General features: G+C 45.4%; 1 protein-coding gene and 2 non-coding genes across 6 annotated transcripts; 2 read left to right on the forward strand and 1 right to left on the reverse strand.

Moving 5' to 3' along the window:
• The first annotated feature begins 178 nt into the window (after positions 1–178).
• Positions 179–251, forward strand: TRNAK-UUU (transfer RNA lysine (anticodon UUU)). The gene has a single exon. It is a non-coding gene; the product is annotated as a tRNA-Lys (tRNA).
• A 168-nt stretch (positions 252–419) lies between these two features.
• On the reverse strand, positions 420–492 carry TRNAK-UUU (transfer RNA lysine (anticodon UUU)). The gene has a single exon. It is a non-coding gene; the product is annotated as a tRNA-Lys (tRNA).
• A 425-nt stretch (positions 493–917) lies between these two features.
• Positions 918–26,156, forward strand: MDM4 (MDM4 regulator of p53). 4 transcript variants are annotated; one of them, XM_054181181.1, is made up of 11 exons: positions 918–1,057; positions 7,294–7,400; positions 10,137–10,211; positions 11,670–11,803; positions 12,263–12,312; positions 15,124–15,185; positions 15,952–16,048; positions 17,432–17,592; positions 18,137–18,271; positions 18,996–19,076; positions 20,657–26,156. In XM_054181181.1, exons 2-11 carry the CDS (start codon positions 7,326–7,328, stop codon positions 21,209–21,211), a joined length of 1,425 nt encoding a protein of 474 aa, XP_054037156.1. In that variant the 5' UTR covers positions 918–1,057; positions 7,294–7,325; the 3' UTR covers positions 21,212–26,156. The 4 variants fall into 4 exon arrangements, with proteins under 4 accessions (XP_054037156.1, XP_054037157.1, XP_054037155.1 ...); XM_054181182.1 differs by lacking the exon at positions 918–1,057 and adding an exon at positions 5,115–5,403; XM_054181180.1 differs by lacking the exon at positions 918–1,057 and adding an exon at positions 6,753–7,117.
• The last annotated feature ends 1,135 nt before the right edge of the window (positions 26,157–27,291 follow it).

The raw sequence follows: 27,291 nt of genomic DNA on the forward strand, positions 1-27,291 counted from the left end.
TGTGGGGAAGGGCGACACCCGGGGGGACACATCCCTCCTCGCAGGGCACCCCCTGCCCGGCGGCCCACGCTGAAAATGTCCGTGGGGGCGCGGGTTTCAGTGAGGGTGCAGAATGTACAGGCAGCCGTGCGGATCGCGGCTAGGGTGATCTGCATGCACGGGAAAGGGCCTTGCCAGAGCCCGGATAGCTCAGTCGGTAGAGCATCAGACTTTTAATCTGAGGGTCCAGGGTTCAAGTCCCTGTTCGGGCGTTCACTTCCCTTTTTTCCGCTTCTCCTAACTATTTTTTTTTCCCCAAAAGCCTTTTACTCCCGCGGCAAGGGCGGCTTTTCCCACCGGGGGCGTTCCGGCTGCGCCCCCAGAGAGGAAATAAAAAAAAAACACTTCAAAAACAAGTTCTAGCAGAGGAAAAGTAATTACGCCCGAACAGGGACTTGAACCCTGGACCCTCAGATTAAAAGTCTGATGCTCTACCGACTGAGCTATCCGGGCTCTGAGATTAGGCTTCCCGGTCTGTTCCTATCAGCGCACGCGACCACGGCAGGGCACGTACCTGGCTGGGGAGAGGCACGGAGTGGGGGCCGTACCGGGCCGGTGTGCGGGCACAGCCCTGTTCGGGCTGGGTAGATGGAAGGACGGGAGGGTTGGCATTGAGTTGGAGGAGGAGGGGTGTGTGCAGCTCTGTACCTTATGAAGCCGTTCCGGCGTGGGGGTTTCCACCGGGCCGGGGGGGTTGTGGCGGACCGAGGGGGGCTGTACCGGGGCGGGCGGTTTGCACCGGAACGGTGCAACTCGTGCTCGGTCCTCCACCGCTTGGGGGCGTGCGCGCTCCTCGCCCGGGGCTCCGCGCCTCTCTAGCGGCAACTTCCGCTACGCTCTATGGCGCGGCCCCGCCGCGCCGGGCAGCCATGTTGCCTGCGAGGGGAAGTGGCGGCCCGCAGCCCCGCTAAGATGGTGGAGAGGAGGCCTCGGGGGGCGTAGGGGCCCGTCCCCCCCACCCCCACCCCCCCCGACCCCGGCCTGTGGGGCGACCTGGGGCCCATGGAGCAGCTCTAGGGTGAGCCCGCCGCGGGAGGCCGGGGCTCGGGGGCGCAGCGCTCCGGGGCCGGGCGGGCCGAGGGAGCGGGGAGGGCGGCGGGGGACGGGGGTGAAGGCGGTTGAGGGGCCAAGAGCTTTTCCGAAGCACGCTTTTGGCTTTCTGAGCTTTTGCGTACCCGATGGTTACCTGCAGCATTGATAACTGGGGCAGCATTTAAAGTAAAAGCTTGAGGGATGTGATGTGAGCTGACTACGGCAGAGGCTGACAGGGGCTGTTGCCATGTGTCATCTTTCACACCATGATTTTACCTTAAACCCTGCCGTGCTTTTCCAAGGCAAAACACTGCTGGAGGCTGGGCAGGTTAACGCTTGGAAGTAGCTGCTCTGCTAAGTGCGGTGTTAACAACAAGGAAGCATTTTCAGGCAGGGATTAATCACTCGAAAGATTAGATGTGTGATGTTTCACGTGTATTAAACAGATGGACTTTAAAAGATGATCCCTTGTTTTTAGGCTGATCGGTTCTGACATACCCGCTTTGGGATAGTGCAGAATTTAGGGCTGTAACGCTCAGAGGGTTCAAAAGAGCTGAAATAAACCCACAGCTTTCCAAGACTTATATTTGACAGAAGCAGAATTTACTAGATGCAAATGACAAACTTTTAGAGAAGGAATAACAAGAGAGGTTGAAGGGGCCACTGAATATGAACACAGAGCTGTTATGAGAACTCAGACTTGTTTCTGCTACGGTAGTTGTTCATTTAATGCTCTCCAGCAGCTCCAAGTGGCCGCACGGCCAGCGTAGGTGGCCCAGCTCCAAGCAGGGTAGCCTGGACAGTTCTGCCAGGTAGGTCAGGTGCCAGGCAGCTCCCTGCGTTACACTCACTGCCAGGAGACTGAACAGGAAACATACCCAAAAATCATAGAATCATAAAATGTGTTGGGTTGGAAGGGACCTCTAAAGGCCATCTGGTCCAACCCCCTGCAGTGAGCAGGGACATCGTGAACTAGATCAGGTCGCTCAGAGCCTCATCCAGCCTGGCCTTGAATGTCTCTAGGGATGGGGCCTCCACCCCCTCTCTGGGCAACCTGGGCCAGTGTCTCACCACCCTCAGTGTAAAGAACTTCTTCCTAATGTCTCATCTAAACCTCCCTGCTCTGGTTTAAAACCATTGCCCCTCGTCCTGTCGCTACATGCCCTTGCAAACAGCCCCTCCCCAGCTTTCCTGTAGGCCCCAAAGAAAGGGTTAAAATTCATATCCCGAGTGCCTGCTTCTTCAGAAGTGTTCTTTGGACCTTTGGGCCACGTGGCAAACACATGTAATAAGAGTTTGAGTGCATGCCTATACATTTAGCAGCTCTGCTAGCAGTGGAACAAAAGCCCCTAGACGTTCAGCAATACGCAAACTTGTAAGTGAAACATCACGCAGCTAGTTCTGCCGAAGATGTGATTAAAATCAGGGCTTTTCTCATTTTTCACTGCTACAAAAAATAGATTATTAGCTTCAGTTTGACTCATAAATTCTAAAGTATTTGGCTCAACACTGAAGGGAAAGAAATCTTCATCTAAGCTGTAGTTTGCTGTGACAGGAACAGTCAGCACAGTCACTTCAGGGTATTAAATAGCCCTTATCTGATGGAAGCAGCTTGTTTTCATGATCTAACTACTTTTTGCTCCATGGTTGAATGCGTTAAAATAGTGATATTGATTTGACATTCCCTTAAGGAAGTATCTGCTATTGGGAAAAGCGATTCCGAGAAAAGCCCGATTTCATCTGTTAAAATAGAGATAAATGGAAACAGGGGCATGCGCACTGGGGTGGAAGCGCTGCCCGGTTCCAGACATCACCAGCAACAAATACCGTCGGCAGCAGCTGATTTAGGGAGATTTGGAGCGTAATTTGCCAGTGTGCCTTTTTAAATTGAAACTATCAGTTTTGTTCTCCCTCCTGCTTAAGTGGTTTTGCAATAAAATGAGCATTGCATAACATTTGCATTTGTTAACTACTAGTATTTATCAAAGGTTGGCTAATTTTGGTGCATTATTGGCAGACCTTTGGGGAGCAGCACACAATTCGGGGCAGATGCAGCACAGCAGCAACAAAACTCATGTCAGGTGAAATTCAGAATTAAAATGGTTTTTGAATTCAAAGATACGGATTTTACTCCAGAGCAGCTGCCAAAAAAGGAACTCTAAAATTAGCGTTTAGTATTAAAAATAGTAGCCTTGCCTTTTGTTGCCATATGTAATGCATTAAGGGACCTCTCCATAGTGAAATGGGGCTTTTCTCTGGATGCTTTTCCTAGCAGAGGGTATTTTTCCTGATTGAGTGCTAAATAAATATCAAAGCAATGAATTAGAGCATTTAACTGAGCACAGGACAGCAAAAGTTGAAGTCAAGCAGTCTATAAAGTGTGAAATCTGTTAAATCACGTAATTCACAGCCCAGCTTTCTCTCCTCCTGCTACCACTCCCATTCAGAAGCCCCCAGTAGCCAGCCAACACTTACAAGGGCTCATGGAGTAAAATCGTGACAAGGTGGCAGTGGAAGGGCAACTTCGATGTCCCCTTGGCTGGCATTGTGCGGCTCTCAAAGGACATGTGTGAGCTTGTTGGGAACACGGTGATGGGATCGGGTGAAACATAGAGCCCAGAGAAGGGTGGAAGCACTGGGACAGCGGTGGTGGAGCGAAGGATGTCACAAGGTGTGGTTTGCAGGGAGGGGTAACCGTTTCTGTCACAAGCCGGGTGGGGAGGAGGACTTGCAGGCATAAAAACCTCGCAGGGACTCACACTGATAGGGACAAACCTAATTAGCTCTGGCTCTTGTCAGATTAGCGCTGGTGTAAAGCCCCCCTCCAGGGCCGCCCTCTACAGGACACTGTACAGGAGATTGCAAGTTTGTTTTCGGTAGAAATTTCGCTTTAATTCAAAGCCTGATGAAAAAGGATGATGCTGAGGACAAGACTTAAGTGTCAGATCGTAACCCACTGTTGAAGTGAGCCATTACAGGGTCCACAGATACACTGAACAATAATATCTAGCTTACGCTCCCTGCTATGTTTTCACTTTGCACAGAAATTAGAAATTGTGTTCTTTCCTTAAAAGAAGGAGCCTTTAACACGAAAAGTGAACTTGAATTACAAGTTTAGCTTCAGCTTTTTGGACACTGTTGTCAAGAATGTCTGTGCACAGTACACTTGCGCTCCCTTCGGGTCTGTTAAATCTTCTGTCTCGAGCCTTGTCTTCTGCAAGCATCAAAAGCTGTGGTCTCGTGGGGTTTTGATCTCTCAAGAGAAGGAACTTTTACTCACAAAACAGGCAGATGACTCGTTCCTGTAGCGTGCATGACCATATAAAGTGTTCAAATGGAAAAAAATTGTTACTTCATGACTACTTCGTGATTCATGGTTTCCTCCAAATCATTGCTCTGGTCTGGTGTAATTTTCTAACATGTAGCTCCAAAGCCATAGAGGGGAACAGCGGTAAGTTCACTGGTGCTTCCTTCAGTTGGCCACAAATTAGTTTAGACACTTCCAGGGTTGTGGAGTAAAATATTTGGCATAAAATAGTTGAGAAAATAGAGTTGCAGGGGAAAGTTAGATAGGGCTCACTGAGCAAGAAGCTTCTCAGTTCTCTAGGAATTGCCCCCTTTGTGTTTCTGGCCAGTCTCTGGACAGAGGGTGGTAACATAAATGAGATTTTCTGTCTTGGCAGGACGGTGACTGCCAAGTCCTTGGCAGGACTGGTGGCTGCCTCCCTAAATCCTGTGGCTGTCTGCAGCCTAGACGCATTTTAGAGCTTGCATGCTTTGAGGGGCGGCATTCAGTAATCTCCAGATTAATTTCTAGTTAAAGGAAGTTAGTATTACTAAGAGTCAAACATACTAAAAATACAATTTGTCTGTGAAGACTGGAAGCAAGGCACTAACTTGCCTTTCTCTAATAAAACCAGTATTGAAACGGTTAAAGTCATCTTTGGTTGACACTTGCTGAGCCCCTTTCCAGGAATGCAGGGTGGAGAGGAAATCCACTGCTTTCTCCCTTTTTGTCCGTTTTTCACACCAACTCCAGCTCTTACCAGAGGCTGATGCACTTAGCGACTCCCTCTCCTGATTAGATGAGTTGGAGGCAGGAGCAGTTTTTGAAAGAGCGACTCAGAGCCCAGAGCATCCGCCGGAGCCCAGCCAGGCGTGGGGAGCTCCTGGGGAGGCTGCACTGAGCCCCCCCCCGCCCCCGGGCAGCTGGAGCTGCTTCTCCTGCACAAGGACCCGCAGACTCTCCTTGGCAGGAGCAAAGGGAACCTGGGAACCCGAGGCAGCGGCTGGCCCATCCTAGTGATACTCCTTAGAGCAGAGAAGTTCAAGGTCGGTAAGTTTGTCTGCAGCTAGGACAAAGTACGGCTTTAAAGCATAAAGGATCCGGTGGGCAGTTTGTGTTGCAATGTGCTTGGCATTATCAAGTAGAAACTTTAGTTAAAATTTAAGACACTGATAACGTGAAAGTTGTTTTAGCTGTTATAAGTCACTTATTTTGAGTTACTACCTAGGCCTGTTCACTGTCAAGGTTATTTACCAAACTTGAACATTTGATATGCTTTAATTAAGCTTTCCTAAATATTTAGAGATATGTTTGATCTTTGGGAACGATTTTATTCCTGATAGTGCCTTACTTCAGGGAAATATAATGCTATAGGAATTTTCAGAAGCCTCTAACAAAGTCATTGTAAATTCCTTTTACTAGACAGGGCAGGGGAGGGATAGGTGGGCAGTAACTTGAATTGGTGCTCAGATTTTTGTCATTGCTGAGGTTTCTGCACTGCCTGCTAGATAGATGTTCAGCCTGTTTTGTCTACATCTAAAATGTTTGGTTACATTCCTCAAGGCGTAAGTCCGGTTGTTTTTCTGGTTTTGTACTGGCTTACATTCTTTATAGCTGTTGTAGTAATAGTAAATTCATTTGCTGTATCTGGAAAATTTTGCGAAAGACAATTTAGATACTGCTTTGAAAGTTTTTGCTTCACATGTTCGAATCTAATTTTAACTACTGCATGGTTAAAAGTCGATGCTTCTTCCAGATTCCACAGATTCCAGTAAAAACTTTCCTGAAGTTGCATCTCTGTAGGCAGGTTCAGACTTTTTAGTTTGTCTCGTGCTCTAGCCTGAAGTTTACCAAAATCACAGAATGGTTCGTGTTAGAAGGGACCTTAACAATCGTCTACTTCCAACCCCCCTGCTCTGGGCAGGGACAAAAATGGCAGTTGCCGGGCTTGTTTCTGTATTGCCTGCAGAAGTGCATCCAGATGAACGTTGAAATGGAGATTTTATTGTAACTAGGTCCAGGGACACACAGTTTTACAGCTATATTGATCTGAGCTTTACTGCTGCAACCAAGAGGTCAAGACTTAAGTTCCTTCTCCAGCAGGTTCAAGTTACTTTTTTTCAGTGGCTACTTAAATTTACACTAGCCTTTCTCTTTACATATAAAGAAGTTTTCAAACTTGTGTGGTTTGTGCTGTGAGCATGAGTCATTACAGATCATTCTGCATATGAAGCTGTGCTCTTTGGGTGGATACTGAAACTGATAGGGCTTGAAAAATTCAAATAGCTGCAGGACTTCCCCTTTTGTTCCTTTCCAGGAAAGGATCATTTCACCTGCTCATCCAGTAATGCTGTAAAAACTGTTCATTTATAGCCAGCATCTAGTTATTTGGGATGAAGGCTGCAGCAGCTTTAGCAGGTTTTCAGCTCTTGGAAGAGCGGGTGGGGAAGGTGTTAATTATTGCCATCAGCACTGACTGCTCCTCCGTTTGGACAACTGGGGGGGTTGCTGTCTTGTGGAGATTTCCATTGTGGTTGATTGTGACTCAGCTTCTATTTCCCCCCGCCTCTGACTCAAGGATTTCACCATGTTAAGAATTTGCCAGGGGCCTGATGGAGACTGGCAGGTCCCCAAGTTCCTCACCATGCTGTGCCACTCCTAGAGATGGGCAGTTACAGCATCCTCAGTGCCACAGCGGATCTGTCCCAGTTGTTCCCACATGGCTTTTTGTCAGACATGGGGCAGCCGGGTGCCGCTCAGGTAGGACAAAGCAGGTGAGGGACACAGTAACTTTCGCATTATACAGCGGTGGTTTAAGATATGCATGCAGGGCTAATTTTAAATACTGGTTTCCTGAAGCTTCTAAGAAGTGGAAGTGGTTAAACTCAAGACCAGGTTTTTCAGCTTAATTGATACATGGCCCTTCTCATTTATAGGTTTGTGCTATAAACAGCTAATCACTGCCAGAATGACATCTTCAAGCTCTGCCCAGCATCCCGCAGCTGAGAATGCCTGCAGAATCACACTTGGACAAGTTAACCAGGTAATTATCTCTCCCACTTATTCTCACAGCTTTCTCCTCACTGAAGCAGTGATTTCTTCCATCAAATCAAAGCTCTCCCAAGTGCATTTAAGTAATAAGAATTTAGCCTGCTGGAGTAGGGCTTTTATCCTGAGGAGTTCTGTTGGCTTTCAGTTTCATATCAATGATTTATGAACATTTTAAAGGGGGAGAAAGGGGAAAAAGCAGTTAAAACTTGCCATACAAGAAACTTGATAATGCCTATTTTTGTGCTGGACCTATATTTAAGAATTCCTCCTAGTGCTGGACTCTTACAGACAGTTGTATTGGAGCTTTGTAAGCTTCTATGCTGAACTTTGTCTAGTCAGTAATGCACCCCCATGCCTTTTTTCAGGTCAATTTAGATAAGTATTGAACACGTAGTACTCCCACTATCTACTATTCCTAGAGTGTCCCTGGAACAAAAAGTACTTGTAGCTGTGAGCCAAGGCCAATGTGGCAGGTGTGTGGTTTGAGTATGGCTCGATACCATGTTGATAGTAAGTCAGAGAAGAGAAATTTGCAAACAATAACAGTAAAAATCTGGTCTAAAAATCAGAAAGGTTTCTCTGAGACAGGCATCCAACCTTCCAGAGCCAATACATTGTAAGAAGCATTTCCACAGTATGAGGGGATGTGGCAGGAAGGGAAATAAGCTGATGGGAAGTTGAGAGAACCTCCTATTTGAGGCTTAATTTAGAACTCATTTGAGGCTTAATTTAGAAGCTTTGAAATGTAGCCAAGTCCTGTGCAGAACTGATGTATACGCTTATTTATTCAATTCACTCTGCATGAAAAAATAAGTAAATAGGCTCTGATATTAGTAGCAAAATATTGATTGTCAACACTCAGTGTCCTAGGCAGTGTGGAATAAACACTTCCATTTTGGCTGTACTGTAGTAGCTAAGGGCCCATTTTAAAGTGATCAAGCTAACTAGGTTGCTGCTTTAATCAGCAAGAGATGTGTAAGAAGTTACTTATACCCATTTGAGAGTGGTCATTAGAGAAATGAATGAATGCAAACACATAATTTCATCTTATTAAAAATCATGTGCTGATAGAAGCACTTATTCGAGTTGTGCTGAGCTTTTTTTTTTCCCCTAGTGAAAAAGCTGATCTTGAGAAGAGACTTGGGGCTGGACATGAGCTGTTCCATTTGAGCTTAAAAATGCATTTTGCAAACATAATAATGAGAAAACAGGCAGCCCAGACACATTCACAGGGGAGGTAATTTTTTTACAGTGTTAGAAAACAGGTGGAACAAACACCCCACCAAGATACTGTCTGATAGCTGAGTGACAAATTAGAGTTGTGACAAGCCACCAAACCCCACTCTTACCTTGTGCAGGAAAATAGTGCTGCAGGTCAGACTGTCCCTCAAGGGGGTATTACAGGGCTGCAGGCAGGCTCTGCTCCTTGGGAAGGCAAAGGGAGACTGCAATTGCATTTATATAGGGAGAAAGGAAGGGTGGGTATGCGACACAGGTGAACCCACCTAATAGTGATAGGTAAGGACCTTTACTACCTATCATGGATCACATGCCTGGAGAAGGCATAAGCCTTGTCAAAGGGGAAGCAGCAATGAACGTCGTGCACTGAGGACTGGACTTTCTGTGCTGTGACAGATGGAAATATCTTGCTGTAGTAGCATCTGATAGACAAGGAGAGCAGAGGAAGTGATTCAGTGTGGGAAATGTGCATTAGTGTACAATATTGTACATAATAGTGTAGCGTTCAGAGAACAGTGAGGGCTTTCTGACATTTTTAGAGAACACAAGGCATCAGATCATGTGGTGGCCCTCTCCTAGGAACTGTTAAAATTCTTTTGGAATAGATGAAGGAGCAACGTAGGGGGGAAGTAGCTATTTAAAACTTGCTGCTGTTTTATATAGCATCATCTCTCTCATCTGCTACTCAAAGCTGCTTGAGCGTGTGGGTGAAACTAAAGGCGTTGTGGAGCAGTTGCATCGTTCCTAGGGTGCTTTATATTTTATATAATAAAGATTTTGTTTGATGAGTGAGATCTACAAAAAATACAGGTTCTGATCCATGGTGTTAATTAACCACACCTTGTGTTTAACGCAGTCTTATTATTATGTGTCTATTCATGGATCCTAATAAATACGTGCTCCCAAAGGTCTGTACAGAGCAGACCCAATTTGTTCACTGCATTAATTGAGAAAATTCAGGTGTGCTGCTCTTGAAGTGGCGATCTGAATGCACCACCATAGCTCCTAAATATATGACTCAGTAGTTTGTTAGTCGCTGCCTGGGACTCCATACCAAGGGTCTGAGTTTCCAGCCTTCCCTCACAGGATGAATGACATCAAAGTTAATGGGACAATGTGAGTGATTAAAGCCTTTAGAGCTGGCTGCCCAAATTCCTTGGCTTTTTTTTGTCTTGCACTTGAGTCAGAATGATTGTGCTGATTTCCAGTCCTTCTAACTTCTTTTTAAGCATTTGTCCATGCAGATTACTTGTAAAAAAGAATACCAGCCTTCAGCAGGTTAGCCTGGGGCAAGCAGTGTTTCCCCACGACCTCTGACTCATACCAGGGTTGTCAGCTCTGTGCTTGGCGTGAGTCTTGCACAGGCTGACCTGGGCAGCGTGTGTTCGTTTGCTGTGATAGGCAGGTGTGCATGCCAGGGTGACGTGCTTTCTCTCAGCAGGGCACTGCTTCCTGTCATTCAAACAAAACTCTGTTCTTTGTTTTTTAGGTGCGACCCAAACTGCCGCTTCTGAAGATTCTGCAGGCTGCAGGTGCCCAAGGTGAAACCTTCACACTGAAGGAGGTGGGCTCAGTTTGTTGGCACTGAAATGTGCCTGTCCCTCGTTGCTTGGGGGATGGCTCTTTGTGGGGCAGGGATGGGACTGGCTATTAATTCTTCTGTACTTTGAAGCCCTATCTGCAAAACAGAGATATCTTAGCCATAGGGCTGTTGTGATTTGATCATAAATTGTCTTGAGAGCCCCTGGAGGAACTGGAATAGGAGAGTGAAATATTAAAGAAAATCATTTATTCTGGAAAATCAGAAACCTCTTTAAAGAAAGGAGAGATGGGATAGCCATAGTCCTGAGAAAGTGTAGGAGATTCTATTCAATTGTCTTGCTCTCTGCTCAGTGCATGAAAGCCTTAAAAATTGGATTCCAGTTGATATTTTTCTTTTAACTTTCCTTTGAAATGGCTTGTCAGCTAAACCTGAGACCCCGTGAATTCATTTATTTTAAGATCAAAATGCAATATGTGTACGAGATTAAAAAAATGACACTGACTGTGATTTACAAGAGTACCCTGTCTGCAAAGAATTAAATGCAGTGGTTTTTCATTATGAATGTGTCAAATATTCCTGCAGAGCCTTGTGACTTATTTTAAACACTTATGCATTTAAATAACTTATTTAGCTTCTAAAAATTTTTGCAAAAACAAATTGAATGGTTTAAATGGGGAGAGTTGAGTATTAAATGCAGGTTACTTGTATAGATTAACATTTTAACTCAGGCAAGTCGTTTTTTTCTGCAGTGAATGGAGTACTGTTAGCAACTTCTTGGTGACACTGTCATTCAGGAGGGTCGTTTGTCATTCAGGAGGGTCACTTTGGTGGGTAATGGGGGGGTTGAACCTGCCTATATAGTGCTTAATGCACTTTGCTTTATCCTCTTGTACTCTGCATTCCTCACTGTAGCTGGCAGCGTCCCCTAGCTCTCAGAGGATGTTTCCTCTCTTATCCTTCTTTGTGATACTAATGCACTTATTTTTGCATCTTGTAAACTGTCCTGAGGAAGAGCACTGTAAATGTGGTCATCCTTTAGTAACAGCTTATGCTTTTCACCAGGGATACCTTCTGTCTCCTCTGCACCCATTCCCTTCTCTTCTTTGCTTTTATTTGGGCACCAGCAGTTTCCATCTGCAGCTCTCACTGAGGGAGGCTGCTCAGATAAAAGTGTTAGCACCCACGTCGTGTTTCATTTTAACGTGGGGTAGCAGTGACTGCTGTTTGTCCGTCTTGGACCCAGTTTTCCGTCTTGTCAAGGGTTAATAGTTACAAACCTTATAGCAGTATGGTAAAGCATAACTCCTTTGGTTGGGAGGCACTAACGAATTGCAGATGTGCATAAAAAGCAGGTGCTATTTGACTCACACTGTATAGGGTAGCAGGAGGCAAGAATCATAAACGAAAGCAAGTTTCCAGGGTCTTTATTGGTTTGGTTTTAGCTGCAGATATGGCTAACGGTGTGTTACGTATCCCCAGGTTATGCATTACCTAGGACAGTATATAATGGTGAGGCAGCTATATGACAAAAGACAGCAACACATGGTCTATTGTGGAGGAGATCAGCTGGGAGAACTGCTGGGACTGGAGAGCTTCTCTGTAAAAGATCCAAGGTAGGAAAAAGTCACCTTCAATGTATGTTGTATTGTAGAGGTTGTCGAGACCCTTGGTGTCACTGTTTTTATTCGCTGTCGCATAACCCTCCGTGCATACCAAGTGCCCTGCTCAGTGGCTTATTGGTGATGCATTTGACAAGTTTGAGCTGAGTTCCTTTGTTCTGAAGAGCCAGTTTGGAATGGTCCAGGCAGTGAGCTGCTCGAGGTGACATCTTTTCCCTTTTATTTCTGCGTCTTCTCAGGCCCTTGATCTCAGACTTAAGCTAAAATCTGCATCCTTCAGTTAAGTTCTGAGCTAGACTTCTCTATAGCAAGCATTTAGGAGTGGCAGTCTGCAGTTGTCCTGCAGTTTTCAGTATCTCTCTGGATAATAAAAGAGAATTTCCGTCCCTGGTTTAAAAGGGTAGTGCTGTTTGATTTTGCGAGTGTAGTCAACTGTCGCCTTCTTTCCCACAGCCCAGTCTATGACATGTTGAAGCGGAACCTGACTTCTGCTGCAATGGCAGGTAGGTTTGTCACAGTATGGGCAAGTATATTCAATATAGTGTTGATGTAACTTGGGTAAGTAATGATATTCAGAAGAGAGAAATGTTTCTGAAGTTGGAACAAACTGCTAATGAAGGCTTTGACAAGACAATCTCTTCGAGTATGTGTCTTTTCTGTGTGTCCACCATCAGTAGCTGTGATATGAAATCAGTTAGCTGTTGGATGTACAAATCAACATGGCTGTAGTATCCCACCCAAATAATTACTGGTTTCTCAGTCTTTTCTCAGTTTCATAGCATGCTGCGACTTCTCGCTCTCACCTCATTTTATACATTCATAGTCTTGAGACTGAATATGAGCGCTGGAAACCCAGCCTAGTTCTGCAGGCCAAAGAGGTCTGGGCTTTAATTGAACACTTGAACCTTTAAAGGTCACTGTTACTTTCCCAGCTCATAAGAGAAATCAAATCTACCTACATCAAAAGTCCTTCAGTCATAAATTAAATTTATTCTTAAATTAATCTCAGCTGATGGCTTCTTTGCAGCTGTTCCCATTGTACAGATGGTAATCTTCATTTGAAAAAAACCTTCTAATGAAACTACAAGTGTGCAAATCATGCGGGAGCTGCACCAGGAGGGTTGTGGAGTCTCGTGCCGTACTTCCTGGGGTCTCTAAGCAAATAATATGCACTTAGTTCTTCATAAGGGCTTAGCCTGTTTTTTACACGTACATAAAAGCTTGCACAAATTTAGAAACTGAGAAAACATGGCCCTAAACTGCTTAGTCCTCTGCTTTGAGCCATGTCTCGGTGCCTCTGAGGTCCCCCTCCTTTCTCTATTTATATAGAACAATCTTCCTAAGTTGACTCTCGTCAAAACACATTACCTACAGAATAACTGTGTGAGTGCGGTTTCCCTTGCTGGTGATGCCCTGGCCTCTTCCCTATAGGCATTGTATGTGGAGAGCAAAGGATCCCAGCGAAACGCTCTCTCCTCTGCTGCCCTGTCCTCTTCTGCTCGGTGTGTGCCTGCGGCTGCGTGCCTGTGGCTGCGTGTGCGTGTATGGGCCACTCATGGTGTAACTATTTTTAAACCTGCCAAAGGAAATACCGTTCCTTTAGGGAGATGATCACTGAGTTATACCACCGTGTCTGCATGTGTATGCGTGGGACTATAAAACGAAACAAGCTTGGCAGACCAGGCCTTCGCCAAATACATAGGAAGGATGACTAGCTATTGTTTTGCCTTCACCACACCGTAGGAATAACTAGAAGTGCCATAGGGCTTAAAGAGGTCTTCATGTTTCATGTTCTGTAATAGCTGCTTATATTCATTAGCCAAATCAGTGCTTATCAGCACATCATTTTGCAGATTATCTGGGCCACTTCTTTTAAGTACACTTGTAGAAAGAAAAGTGACTGCAGTACATCTTGATAATGAAGACTAAGCTCTTGCATAATGCTCTTTATCAGATGGTGTCCTTACTTGGCTAGCTTTCACGGAGTGTGACTGACATCAGGTGTCTTTAGGAATACCTCACTTTAGAGGACATTTTGTACAGTATATGTTGGCTTCAGAAAAGGAAGCCTTCCAGTAAGTGGAGTGTCTTTTCACCCAGTGTTTAAGGCTAGTTGCAGTATTTATAAAGTGTTAGAAGGGTAGGTCTTCACTTCTTCTAGTGTCTCTGCAGAGCCAAAGCAATTATGGATGAGCCAATTGGCTTCTGTTTTCCTTCAGGCATTAAATAATCAGTGACTGCAGAAGCTGAGGGTGATGGAAGGGAAGAAAGGAAAGCTGAACTACTGCACGGAGGGCAAAGAATATAGCATGGAGCCATCTCATTTTGTGGTCCTGTGCTTTGGCTCATTTTATGGACACTTTGTGGTCCACTTTTCTGCCTATAGCAGCAGTTTTCAGTGTCTTCATATCAGTGCCAGCATTCATGATGTGAATCGGACTGTTCATGTCTGCCTGGCATTCAGCAGGGAGTTTTTCTGGTAAACTGAAAGGGGAGCAAGCAGGAGCCATCCTTGCATCTCTTGTTCTCTAGCAAGTCGTTCTGTTTAAAGGGTAGGCTTCCTAAGTGCAGCTCCCCTATTGTGTAGAAAGTTTTTTGTTAATTTGATTGTTCTTGCTGTTTAGGTTGGCCTTTTAATTAACTCTCGGGGCAAGCATAATCATCTGCATTAAATTCTGTAATGGATGTGTACACAGTTACCCAGGAAAGAGCTTGCTGTGCATGGAATTTTCCTTTCTTTAGTCTAGTCATTGTTGTTCATGCCCACACCCTTTAAGGAAGACGTTTTTCCTGTCTCAGCGTGAGCTGAAAGAGATGGTGTCCTCAGGTATTTATAAAATCTTACTCTTCTGTGTTCACCTTCTTCAGCATGGATCTGATCCAGCCTTCAAGTGAGAGTGCCCACCCTCTGCTATTGCTCTAGGTTTCTGCCTCCATGCAAACCTCTTGAGTAAAGGACCTAGAACTTCTTGTGGTGTGAAGATAGCCTGTAGGAAAAAGAATAGTTCTTCACCTTGAGAAGAAGATTCTTACATGCTCTGAAGTTTCATCAGGCTTCATCTCTGAGGGGACACAGACTCTCTGTTCCACAGGCTAATGCCTCCATATGGACCTGGGAAGGCCTAGGGAATACTGGAGCGATGCCTCTCTAGGAAACGGCCAGCTCTTTAAGGAAGAAAGGGTTCTCTTTCTCGTAAAGGGTTACTTAGAGGTCTGCCAAGCCTGGCTCGTTGGTTGCTTGCTGAAGACCCTCTGTGTTGTGAGAATGGTTATTACCAGGGAAGGTTTTTTCTTTTGTTTTACCTGCCATCTAGATGCTGCACAGAATCTCGCAAAGGAACAGAGCGTCGATAAGCCAAGCCAAGACCAGCTGAAGGTAAACCCACTGCCTGGTGGTTTCTTTTGTTGTACAGAGTGCCCCTTCTCTGTACCTGTGCATGGTGGACTGCCAGAACTTTGTGCTGCTTGGCTGCCAGGTCCTCACCTTCCTGAAAAGTTCTTGGAGTCCACACAGCAGGGACAGAGTGACCCTTCTCTGTTCTCTTCATAACAGAGTACCAGTCTCTGAGCGCGTTTCTCTGGGGTGTAGCACTTCTAGTCCTCAGTTCCTCCAGCGTGCACTCTATTTTCATGCCTTTCTCCCCTCTCTCCCATCCCCTCTCTGAGTAGGAATTGCCAAATAATTAAGCTTTCTAAAATGTGTGAACAAGTTTTGTGTTTAGTAGGATTGTTTTCAGAAGCTTTCAGGCAGAATCTGAAACCTAGGAAAAATCTTTGCACACTCAAACTTGTTTCCAGGTCTATTTTGGGATTAAAGTAGTCTGAACTGGGAGGTGTCTGTTCTCACTGGGGGCCAGAGGGTCAAAAAGATCACAGCATTACTGCATTAAAGATGGCAACTTTTGGACTTTTGCCAATCTTAAGATTTTTCCTAGGTTGCCAGTATATTGTTTGTGCTGATTACAGATGCGTTAGCTTTCTTAAAGGGTTGTTAGTGTCTAGTTTTTGTTCAGAGGCTTTTATTCCTTTTCATGACTTCATGGTCTTGCCCTGCAGCTGGTGACTCGGAATTGAAGTGCTACATCCCCTTGTCCCTATAAGCTCTGGTGGACTAACATCTCGTTTTTCCTTCCTTCGTGCAGTTTAGCCGACAAGAAGGTTCTGACACTGGCGTCATGGACGGTGAAAGCAATGCTTCTGCTTTGTCTACCTCAGAGCAAAAATGTGAGAATTACGAAGGTGAGTTCCAGCTTTTCTGCGGTAATACAATGTGTACAAGCTCTTCTGCTCCTTCTCCAGTGTGACACATTGAGCTCTGCATCAGCAAAGTGCAGTAGGAGGGTTGGGAGACTAATAAAAACCTGTTGTGGAACATAATTTTTAAAAAATCATCATCTTATGTTAAAGATTGAGAGAACTGCAAATGTTCACCAAAGGTATTTCAAGGTAGACGTGTTTTCTAGCTTGGATATTTGGTCTCATAAATAAACAAACTCTTTGAATAAAATGGCAGGATAAGCTCCAAAAGAACATCTATCACTAAACAATGTAATGAAAAATTTTACAGACCTTGCTGAAGGGTATTTTAAATGCTGAAATTATACTTGTATCTATTTATCTTCCCAAGGGACTCTCTCCTCTGATTACAGAGAACACAGCCTGAGCTGTCTGCAGTCATTACCTGCAAGCCAATCAGGGAACTGAATAACAATGGAAAATTTTTTTCTTATCCAACTTAAGTGTAATACAGCTCCTTCATATTTAGGCGTTTCCTTTGTTTTAATGTCTGGGGATTTCTTGCTGGTTCACTCATGGGTTTGTGGTGTTACGGAAGCAATTTTCCTGGTTTTCTACTTTCTATTCTCATGTCGTTCTCATATCAAGGAACCTAATTTGTAAAACCAGATCTTCTTTGCAAGCGTGGGTATTTCCAGATCAAATGAGAGCAGTAGACATTTTCCTGGCTGCACGTACAAAGGAGGTAGAAACAGTCCTTGTCCTTTGAAACTCTTGGCACTGAAGAGAGAGAGATTCAAGGTTATCTTGAAATTCAGGCTACTGAGTTTAGGATCATAGACTAAATTGCACAGGCTAAAAAGGAGGCTGAAGCATGGGGTTGTGGAGGATGGATTCTTACCTTCCTGCTTCCTATTTGGAGCCTGGTTTCGGAATTCAGGAGCTCCCATCACCGGAAATTTGAACCAAATTCAAAGCAGATTCTTTCTGCATCTTAAGTCACTCAAGAAATCTACGCGGTGTTGACTTGGGTTGAGCTCTGAAAGAAGCGTTCGTGTTTCTGTACTGAGTTTTAAAAGCGAGGTAATGCTAAAGAGAACCTGTACGGTTATAGAGATACTGGGAACACTGGGATGCTTCTCTGAGCTCTGATGGCTCTGCAGTGACCATTTTGCCAGGTTCACTTGGGTAGTTACATGAGTACAGGTGTGGGGCAGATCTAACTAACATCCCAGTACACTCACACAAACCCAAAGCTCTTAGCAGTAACTGGCTGTAAGAAGGAGCAGGAAAGATTTCTAAAATCTGATGGGGCCAAATTTTTCTCTGATAGTCTCTTAAGTAATGTAGGTGTGGCATGACTTAGATTCTACTTGGCTCTTACAGACAAAGACTTAATAGAAAACCTCTCTAAAAGCAAGAAGCCTAAACTGGACCTAGTGTTTGAGGAATGGGATGTAGCTGGTCTTCCATGGTGGTTTTTAGGCAACCTCAGAAGCAATTACAAGTCCAGAAGTAATGGATCAACAGATATTCAGACTAACCAGGTGTGTAGACATTTTAAGTAGGTGCACTGTATTCTCTTCCTCTCCTCTTCTGGGTTCCAAATAAATAAAATATTCTTGTTCTTTCTTCCCCCTTCCCACTCCAGGATTTTCGGCCTCTCCCTTGTGTGTTCCTGTCCCAGCCTTTCACATCAGGTGGTTGGTTACCTTTAGTGTTCTTAAATAAACTAGGAGCGCACTGAAGGCCATGTTCAGCCATTGGAGGTCCGTCTGTCCGCGCTCCAGAGCATTAGCTGCACTTCAGGAGTTGCCCCTCTTCCGGGTTGAAAGTTGTTACGCGGTGCACATGGCTGTAGCCTGGTGGCCAGGTGCCCTGTGGCCAGCTGGCAAGGGGATGAGCACAGGGCTGCTTGCAAAAATGGGTGTTTTTGTGAGAGTAGCGAGCTGTCCCCTTCTCTCCCAGGGGTGACTGGAGAAGCTGCCCAGGGCTAAGAAGGCTGTTAGTGAGAAAAAGGGGAGAGGAATTTGCTGTGGTGCTGCTGCTAACCTGAGCTCTGAGTGGTCTCTTCTGTTTCTTCTCCAACAGGACATAGACACTGCCGTTGTTTCAGATACTACTGATGACTTGTGGTTCCTCAACGAATGCCCGTCGGATCAGAGCAGTGCTGCAGTCAAGGGGGAAACGGTTGACTGCGAGGAAGTGAAAGAAGGTGACAAAAAGGTACTTCTTCAAACAGCCGCAGTGCGTGTGTTCAGCAGGTTGGCCTTGTTTAATTGATCTCGTGGAAGTGCAAAATCCTTTGCTTTTCATCTGCCTTTTAGTGCTGTGCTGATTTGGGAGGAGCTAGGTCTATAACCATCTGGAGTTTAAACTGTGTTTAAAAAAGGCTGTCACCATTCCATACATGGGGTGATAGTTTTCCAGTCAATCTGCTTGGGTTTTCATTTAAATGCATGTATTTCCAAGGCAAAAAAATCATTTAAAATTAAATAAAATTCGAGCAGCAACTTTACTATATTTCTAGCCAGTAGCTGCAAGACTGATAAGTGAAAAGACCAGAAGAGGAAAATCTGAGTTTACGTTGTGTTAGTATTCAGTGTTAGGTAGGCTGGCCTCAGTCTGCTAGCTGAGGTGTAAGTCACTAGTAAGATTGATCAGAAGAGTAATTAATCAGGTGTGTGTTAAAAGGATTGAGTTCATGATTTCTTGTGTATGTGTTTGCGTGATTCTTGTGTGCATCAGAGAGAGGTATGGGTTGACCAAAGGAATATCGCCCAGCCACAGTTATTGACAACAGCCTAGAATGGATAGTGACTATAAAGTAGCTTTTCATTCACTTACAGAAATGGCAATTATATAGTCATTTTAGTTTTGGTGTCCAGTGCCAGACATGTCATAAATAGAGATTATTGCACCCCTCTTACAACATTTCCACTCTTTCCAGGTGACTGAGGATGCATGTTTGCATGACTTTGAGGATTCTCAATGCTTAAGTGATGACACAGATACAGAAGCTACTTCTGAGGTAGGCACGCGTTAGGTCAGCGTTCCTTGCTTGCAGTGTGCTGCATCGTAGCAGGGCTCTGTTAAATTCTGAGCTGGATAGGCATTGAGCACTGAGAGCCCATGAACGCTCTGATCCACCCAGTCCAAAGACACCAAGTGTTTCTCCTGACTGCAGAGCAGTCCTGGAACTTACCTGATTTCGGCCACTATTTCTGGTGACATGAGAGAATTCATACATGCTCTGGCTAGGAAGGTTTTTTGACTAGGAGATTAGGGTCCTTGTTTCTACGTTGTTCGTCCCTTTTGTGCAGGGTAATGTAGTGTCAGCATGGGCAGCCACTGGCTTTTTATTCGTGATTTAACTTGTCCCTTAACACACCCAGGAAATGAATGAAAATTAGGCCCTCAGTTTCCAGCATGGTCAGTCTAATGCTATATGAAATTAGTATTAACAATATCCATGCATGTTTTAATAAGGTTAATTCTGTAATGTCCTCTGAAAGGAAATCTAGAGTATAGTCCTTGGCAGAGATTTGGAAATCTAAACTAGGCACTTTGTAATCACCAAGGTGCTCACACTCAAAAAAATTGTTAGTGGAAATTTCTGTGTCAGGATCAGGATTCCACTGAGTCCTGGGTGTCCGAGCCAGCTCTGAAGCTGTCACTTGTTTTGTTGTAGTCTCTGGGATAAGAGAACCTGCTTCCCATCTCACCCATTTTTCCGAGATACTTTGTCAGGAGGAGAGCCTGCGTACCTGCTGGTGTAATGTCTTTGTCCTCCCAGTGCCTCTCTAAGGACAGACCAGAGCTCTTCTCCCTGTTTTAATGAGAAAACAAGGTGGAAAGAGAGAATAAGCAGTAATTACTGGGTTGTCACTCCTCCCCAGTACCCCATTCCTCTTCTGAATTCTCATGATAGATAGCGAGGGACATCAAGTTTGTGTTCTTTCATCTGTCCTTTTTTTCTCCCAGTCCCGCAGGCTGCCTTTTGAGGTTTTGTTGTAAGTCAGCACAAGTGTATCACAATACTCTTTGCAGCTGGTGGCACCAAAGTTTTTTAGCATAAATTTCTAGACTTCTAGACATCCCAGACAAATTGGGATGTTCCTGGCATTGGACAGCTGAATCATAGCTCTGAACTTGGGCAGCTCTTGCCCTCGCAATGCGGGGTAATCAAGTAAGCCGCTATTAGTTGTGCAGATTCAACAGATGCTAAGTGATTAGTGAGCCTGGGAAATATATTCCTGACTGATTCCAGGCGCTCAACCCGTGGATTTAGAGTGAGATACTGAAAATTCAATAAACTGCACAGCTTGAGAACATTGTGTTCTTCCAGAGGCTGGGAGGAAGGAAGGACAGATTTTAATGCTTAAGAAGAGATCTGCGTCGGTAGAATGCACAGGGTTAGTCAAATTCTCCTTAGGCTTTCTGAGCTGCTGATAATCAAACTAGCAATTGTGCATTCACAAGCTTATATCCAGTAATAAATGCCCTTTTTTGATAAAGCTTCTTTGCTGCTTTTCCTGTGTAGAGGAAAGGAGTCGTACACAAGAATACACTAACTCACTGCTGTTTTTGTCTGCCTCGATCATTCCTCAGGACTGCTGGCAATGTACCAAATGCAAGAAATTTAACTCTCCAGGCAAACGGTACTGTTACCGCTGCTGGGCCTTACGGAAAGACTGGTACTCAGATTGTCCCAAACTGGCTCATTCTCTTTCTCTGTCCGACATTGATGCTATGCAAAACAAAAATGATGATGAAGGGATAGATGTGCCAGACTGCCGAAGGACTATTTCTGCTCCAGTTGGCCAACCCAAAGACCTGTACATGGTAGAAAACAAATCGCACGTAGATCCCTGCAGTTCTATTGAGTCTTTGGATTTGGCACGAGAATGTGAAAGCAAGGAGTCTCTGTTGCGTTTCACTGAGCATAAAAAGGAGGAAGAAATACAGTCTTTAGAGAGTATAAAAAAATTACTCAATCCTTGCTTCTTATGCCATCATAGACCGCGGGATGGGAATATTGTCCATGGAAGGACTGCTCACCTTGTGGCCTGTTTCAGGTGTGCAAAGATGCTGAAGAAAAAGAGATCACCTTGCCCAGTGTGCAGGAAAGAGATTGAGATGGTGATCAGGATCTTTATGGGGTAGTTGCGCCAGTTCAGTCCTTCCCCAAAAGATAGCACAGAGGTTTTCTTGCACTCACACAGACCCTAACTTCAGAACTCGGCTGGTGAATACCAAAGAGAATTAAGATTCAAATTTGACCAAGAACACTGAGGACCCTCTGCATTAAATGAAGCAGCATCCACTTTTCAATGTCGATTTAAATTAAAGTCCATAGGGAGCAGGGAGTGACCGGCATGTTGCTGTCAATGCCCCAGCTTTGAAATTGTCTAAATCATCTAATTTCACCTCAGTGGTGTCACTGGGATTCTCAGCTCTGACAACTGGTCCTTGCAGAAAGCAAGTTGTGGAAAGAGTTGTAACTTTGGCTGTTGGAGTGGTGTTCTCCAGTCAGTCAAACCTGTGCAATGCCTTTTACGGGGGGAGTCTGCATCTGAAAGATAGAGAGAGAGAGAGAGAGAGAGATATGCGTGTGTGCATGGGTGGGCTGGGGTGGGAAAGGGTGGGAGGGAAGGTTAGACCACGGTGTTTGCAATTTAGATAAGCCATTTCTCCAAGGATCAGTTCTCCTGAGGGCGGTGAGAAGTAAATAATTTGGTTTCTGCTTTTTTTTGTTGTTGTTCTTTATTGTAGGTTTGTTAGATAAAGTGAAGGTCCTCTTGCTGCCAAGATTGAAATAAGTCCTTCTAAAGTTTTAGTCTGTAGCTATCTCAGGTCACGTATCAGATGGCAAAAGAATGGAATGTTATACTTTGCTTAGTTATTGGATCTTTTGGTTTCTATTGATTCTTCTTTTTTTTTTTTCATTTAAACACAGTCCTATGTCATCTGTGCATAACTTTGATGGAACCTGTCCAACGTTAGCACAGAATCTGGTCTGCCAGCTGGATTAAATTATAACAGCTCTCTCCATGTTTTGGGATGTTCTCATAGCTCTGTGCTTACAGCCCCATCGCAGTTTCTACCTGCCTCATCTCATCAGGCCGCTATAGGTAGAAGATGGTCACTTTAGAGCGCGATGTGGCTTTAAAGACAGGATATGGGCCTTTAAGGAAAAAAAAAAAAAAAAATTCCGTAAAGCACCAATTGCAGCTGGTTAGTCTATGGGCTGTACTTAGTGTTAGTTTCTGGGTTGTTTTGTTTTTGGTTTTTTTTCTCATTTTCTCCACTACTTTTCTTTCCCCGTGATTTAAGGCTTCAAATCTGTTTTGATTTGAACGCAGCATTTACGTGGTCCCTCAAATTTACGCGTGGTTGCTCTACTGGCTGTTAAAACTCAGCTAGAACTTGTAGTTTAAAAACCACTAACCCTTTTCTGGAGCGTCCTCGCACCGTCCTCAGCCTTCCCGTTCTCCAGGGCTTTGGAAGGCCTGCATCATGCGGCAGTGCCTTCACCTTTCAGGTATACAGGCACATCAGTACAGTGTGTAGAATAAACCCCGTTTTGTTGTCTTCTCTATAATTCCCCCTCTAATCTAGGAAGTACACCTGAAGACCCAAAAAAAAAAAAAAAAAAAAAAAAAAAAGAGGAGATAGTGCTCATACCTTGGTGCTTCTCTAGGCTCCTCTTTTCCCCTTGATTTCCACACTCCTTGTGCTGGTCCAGCCCCAGCAGGTCAGGTGTACGGTGGGAAGCCCCAGAACCTGCCCAGCGGAAGGTCCCTGGGACACCCCAGCAAACTGCAGTGTCCGAGTTGTTTTTCTGCAAAGATATCAAGAGTAGGTGCTATAAGTAATCACTGCCAAAAGCCAGATCTATTTTATAGTTTGCGTAGCGTTGTGATTATTTCTTTGTTGGCTGTAATGTAGGCTATTACTGTTGGCTGTTATTTACAGTTGTATTTTAAAAATCGGAGGATAACCGTTTGGAGTTTTGGTGCACTATCTGTAAGTCCACGGGAATCAATGTACATGGAAAAGCTCTCTTAACTAAAAGGCTGTTAAATTGCTGGTGATGCACTTTAATCATGCTAAGATCAGCAGCGTTACCTCCTGGAGTTGTAGGAGGGAGTTCCTGTCAGGTCGTTTCTTCCCTTTTTCGGTATTTTCTTTTCTTTTCAGGTTAAGGTATCGGGTTCAGGGTGTGTTGTGGCACTTTGTGGCACTTCTGAATGCTGTGAATTCCCCCTCGCCCCGATTGCTTCTAAGAACTAAACCGTTTTGCTAAAAGCAGTTTTACTGAATTGTTCAGATCTGGCCACGCTGAAAAGCATGTAATTTGTGTTGACCAAAAAAAAAAAAATATACAGTAGTCAGGAAAGTTTAGTAATGGGGTTGAATATCCCTCCTAAAATCCTCCTGAGATCTGTACGCAGCTCCCGTTGTTAAATGAAAATTGTTTGTCAGTGTGGCAGTTAGTGATGAAAAGCAAATCTGTAGGGTAACTTTCAATGTAACAGTCTGTATCTGTGGCTTCTTGTTCGGTATTAACTATGGTGTTTACAAATTGCATTTGTCGAGTTCTTAATTCTTTTAAACTGAACTAGTTAGTGGACAGAGGATCACAACGTAACAGTTGATTTTTCCTTCCTATAGAAGAATAAGCTATTGCAGGGCACGCACACTGCGCGTAGCTGTAACTGCCCAGCTCGTGGCTGGGGCTTGGAGGGGTGGGGAATTTTGGTGCAGGAGAAGGGGCAAAGAATGTTTTATTGTTTTAACTTAAGTCTAAGACTAAATACGTAGCAATTTACTGAGAACTGTGCTTCTGACTTCATTTTTACGAAGTGCGGACTTGAGGTATGGGTTGAAGAAGTAGCTCAGGGCGCTCGGCTGCAATACTTCGGTTGCAGCGCAGGTGGGATATTGGCCAGGCAGTGCTATTACTTTCCTTCTCTACAGACGCGACAGTTCATGTGGGATCCTAATTCAGAAACCCATTTTTTGGAGGAGCTGAGCATTTACCTGAGACGGGTGTGAATTCAGGTTCTCTGAATAAGTCTTGGTGTCTCATAGCGGATGACAGTTCTTCTCTCTTACAGTGGTTTTACTATGAAGTGCAATATGAGAGAAGACATCCTTGGTAATCTTTAGCGGTCTTTGCTGCACGTCTGGTAGGAGAAGTGTTGACCACAGCTGTCTTTTGATGTCCAGACTAGAAAGGTTTATCTGTGTCACTGCTTTTTTCCTTGAGTGACATTGGTTGGTGTTCCTCAGGAACCTGCTGAAGTCTCACTAGCGTGAGTGTACCTGTAGGTCAGGTTTCATTTACTAGATCCCTCAGCTTTTCAGCCAGAAGTTTTGGCGCTAATTATCCCCAGAACCAGCAGCTTTCTTACTTTGGTGGGTATTTAAATACAGGATGGGAGCCATGAGGCTCGCAACCGTATAGTGCCGTTCAGCACATTATAGTGCTCTGCAGCGTGAAACTGTACATACATACGTGAAACTGTAAACTCTCGGTATTAGCAGCCAGAGGTACGCACATTGCATTGACTCCTGAAAGTTTTTCCAGTTCAAGTGCCTCTTCTCGGTTACTCTCAGTGACTCATTTACTAACGTGCACAGCACATCAGCCTTTTTTGCAGCGGTCTCTTCAAAAAAATCTCAGCATCCCTCCTCTGCTGAGATGGATTATTGAGCCAATTTAGCCTAAACAAAGCCGCTACACGAATTACAAAGACCCCTTGGAGGAGCCCCCCAGAGTGCTTGTTTCTTCTGAACGGTGGGTGTTTCCACAAAGACAGCGATGAACTTTCTGCCTGTGTTACGTATTTAGTACCATGCACGATTGTGATGGAAACGATAATGTAGCTTGCCTGGATCTGCTCCACCCTTCTGCATCCAACATGGATTGTATCTGCTGCTCAGAAGTTGTCCTTGCAGAGAAGCGGCTGTTGGATAAATGGAAGTGGAAATGGAGTGGAAACGGAGCGTCTCAAAAACCCCATCGGGGCAGCTTGCTTTTGCCTGCTCACACTCTGCCTGTCCTGAACTTCATCTTCCAGTCCTGGAAGAAAAACCAAAATGCTCTCGCTAGAGGCCTTCAGTGAAGGCTGACCATTTTGGAAGATGCCATGATTAAGCAATTGAAGAAAGAGCCAGGGCACCGGTCTCCATTCTGTCTTTGTCCCTAAGCTGAGCAAGGAGCTCTTCAAGTCCTGTGCCTGCTCTTTGGCCACCTGGATGGACATCAGCAAGTAGCGTCAGGATCCTTGAAAAGGAGATACTGCGAGGCTGTTCTGTCAAGAGCAAGAATGAGACCCGCAAATGATACGGGGGTGATAAACTGTGCATTTGGAACAGCTCTGGAAGCACAGATGACCTTCGTACAGCATCTTTTCCGCTCTTTCTTCGGTTATCTATCCACAATGGCTGGAATTTTCCTTGCTCCTTTGAAAACAAGCGAGGCCCTTGTGACTACATGGTGGTATCTGGCCAGCAGAAAGGTCAGCTGCCACCAGCGGGGTTACGCATCCCATCAGCTCGCTCTCTGCACCTTATTCTGATTAGTACAGGCAGCTGTTGTGATCGCAGTCCTGCTTTTCTGTGCTGTTTTACCCTGGTAACGTGCAACGGCTGCCCACACGTCTGTGCAGACGCCCCACGCTGCTTCAGGGAGACGCAGCCGCCGAGCTCGGCAGCGACTGTCGGAGTCTCCGACTCCTAGAAGACATAATCACGCTGAGGAGATACACAAAGAAGGCAGGAACACATCGTACCTCTGGCAAAGATAAAGATTTGCTGTTCTGGAAAGAGCGATTTCCTACTGGATCTCCCCAGCACCCTTCTTCCCTGCAGCCTGTTGTTCCCGGATATATTTTTCTTGTTTAGAAAAACTCTGCGTCTCAATATCCACCCACGCAGTCACTGCGGTAACAAGCAGGAGCGCTCGCTGAACAACATCTGTGTGGTTGCACTATTGGAAAAAAAAGGAAAAAAAAAAAAGGCATGTAGCACAAAATTGATGACCTGGCTTTTGTGTCCTGCACGTAACGAATTTAATTAAATTGAGCGCATTCTATGGTAATGTAGGTTTATTTTTTCATTTGTACTGCGTTTTGGGGAAAACCTTTAAGTAAAGGGCCGTTACTGGTTCAGCAGCCTGGGATCTCCCTGTGCGTCCACCATTCCAGGAGGGAGAGCCCTCCCGTCCCTCCCAGTATGGGGCTGCCCTGCCGCTGGGAGGGGAGGCTGTAGCACCTTGTGTTTGCAGAAGCCAGCAGGGACGGGAACGGCTCAAGAGTCATCTCCTGAGCCAGCCTGGGAACGTTCTTCCTGGGATGTTTTTAAGCTGGCTCCGCGGTCCCATTGCCACCAACAGCCGTGACCATGCCAGGTTCCCAGGAGGGGCAGCCACCTGGAAGAAACACAAGGTGGGATTCAAATACAGATTGTAGACATCTAAATTTCAATATTTCTGTAGCAGAATTATAGAATGTTTGAGGTTGGAAGGGACCTCTGGAGGTCAAATGGTCCAGCCTCCCTCCTCAAGCAGGACTACCTAAAGCAGGTTGCCCAGGACTGTGTCCAGACAGCTTTTGACTATTGTCAAGTGGGAGACTCCACCACCTCCCCAGACAACCTGTGCCGGCGCGTGGTCACCCTCACGGCAAAAAAGCATTTCTTGGTGTTCAGAGGGAACCTCCTGTGTTTCAGTGTGTGACGGTTGCCTCTGGTCCTGTCACTGGGCACTGCTGAGAAGGGATAACGATGGCAGTGCCAGGAGGTGGTTTAGCCCCTTTCCAGCTGTTTTTAAGGCAGTTTGCTGGGGGCGGGGGGGGATATGGAAGCAGCCCGGGGGAAGGCAGGGGCTCCCCGGGCAGGCGGCTCACTAGAGGGCACCCGCTGGCCGCGCATGGCACGGAGCGGATGCTGGTGGCTCCCATCTCCCAGCCTGCGCACACCCAGCCTGCACTGACGCCTTCTGCTGAGGGACGCACGTCCCGTGGTTGGGGTTGGTCTTTCCGTATTTTCCCTCGGTTTACGGTGCTGGTTGGAGAGTAGCGGGCTGCAGGTGATCAGGAGGAAGACAGATGAGCACGCTCCGCTCTTCTGTGTTGCAAACCAGCCCCGCGCACGCCCAGCAGTGATTTATCACCGACCGCTTGCCGAGGAGGAGATGCTGCTTCATAACGGAGAGCATCTTGATTGCTTTGGGGGGA

This window comes from Rissa tridactyla, chromosome 21 (genome assembly GCF_028500815.1).
Source record: "Rissa tridactyla isolate bRisTri1 chromosome 21, bRisTri1.patW.cur.20221130, whole genome shotgun sequence".
NCBI classification, from domain to species: Eukaryota; Metazoa; Chordata; class Aves; order Charadriiformes; family Laridae; genus Rissa; species Rissa tridactyla.

Excerpts from the sequence above, each read along its gene's own strand:
- MDM4 (XM_054181180.1), top strand. The coding sequence starts at position 6,970 with ATGGAGACTGGCAGGTCCCCAAGTTCCTCACCATGCTGTGCCACTCCT. Across the intron at positions 12,313-15,123 it reads GACTTCTGCTGCAATGGCAG|ATGCTGCACAGAATCTCGCA; the intron begins GTAGGTTTGTCA and ends CCTGCCATCTAG. Across the intron at positions 19,077-20,656 it reads ATACAGAAGCTACTTCTGAG|GACTGCTGGCAATGTACCAA; the intron begins GTAGGCACGCGT and ends ATCATTCCTCAG.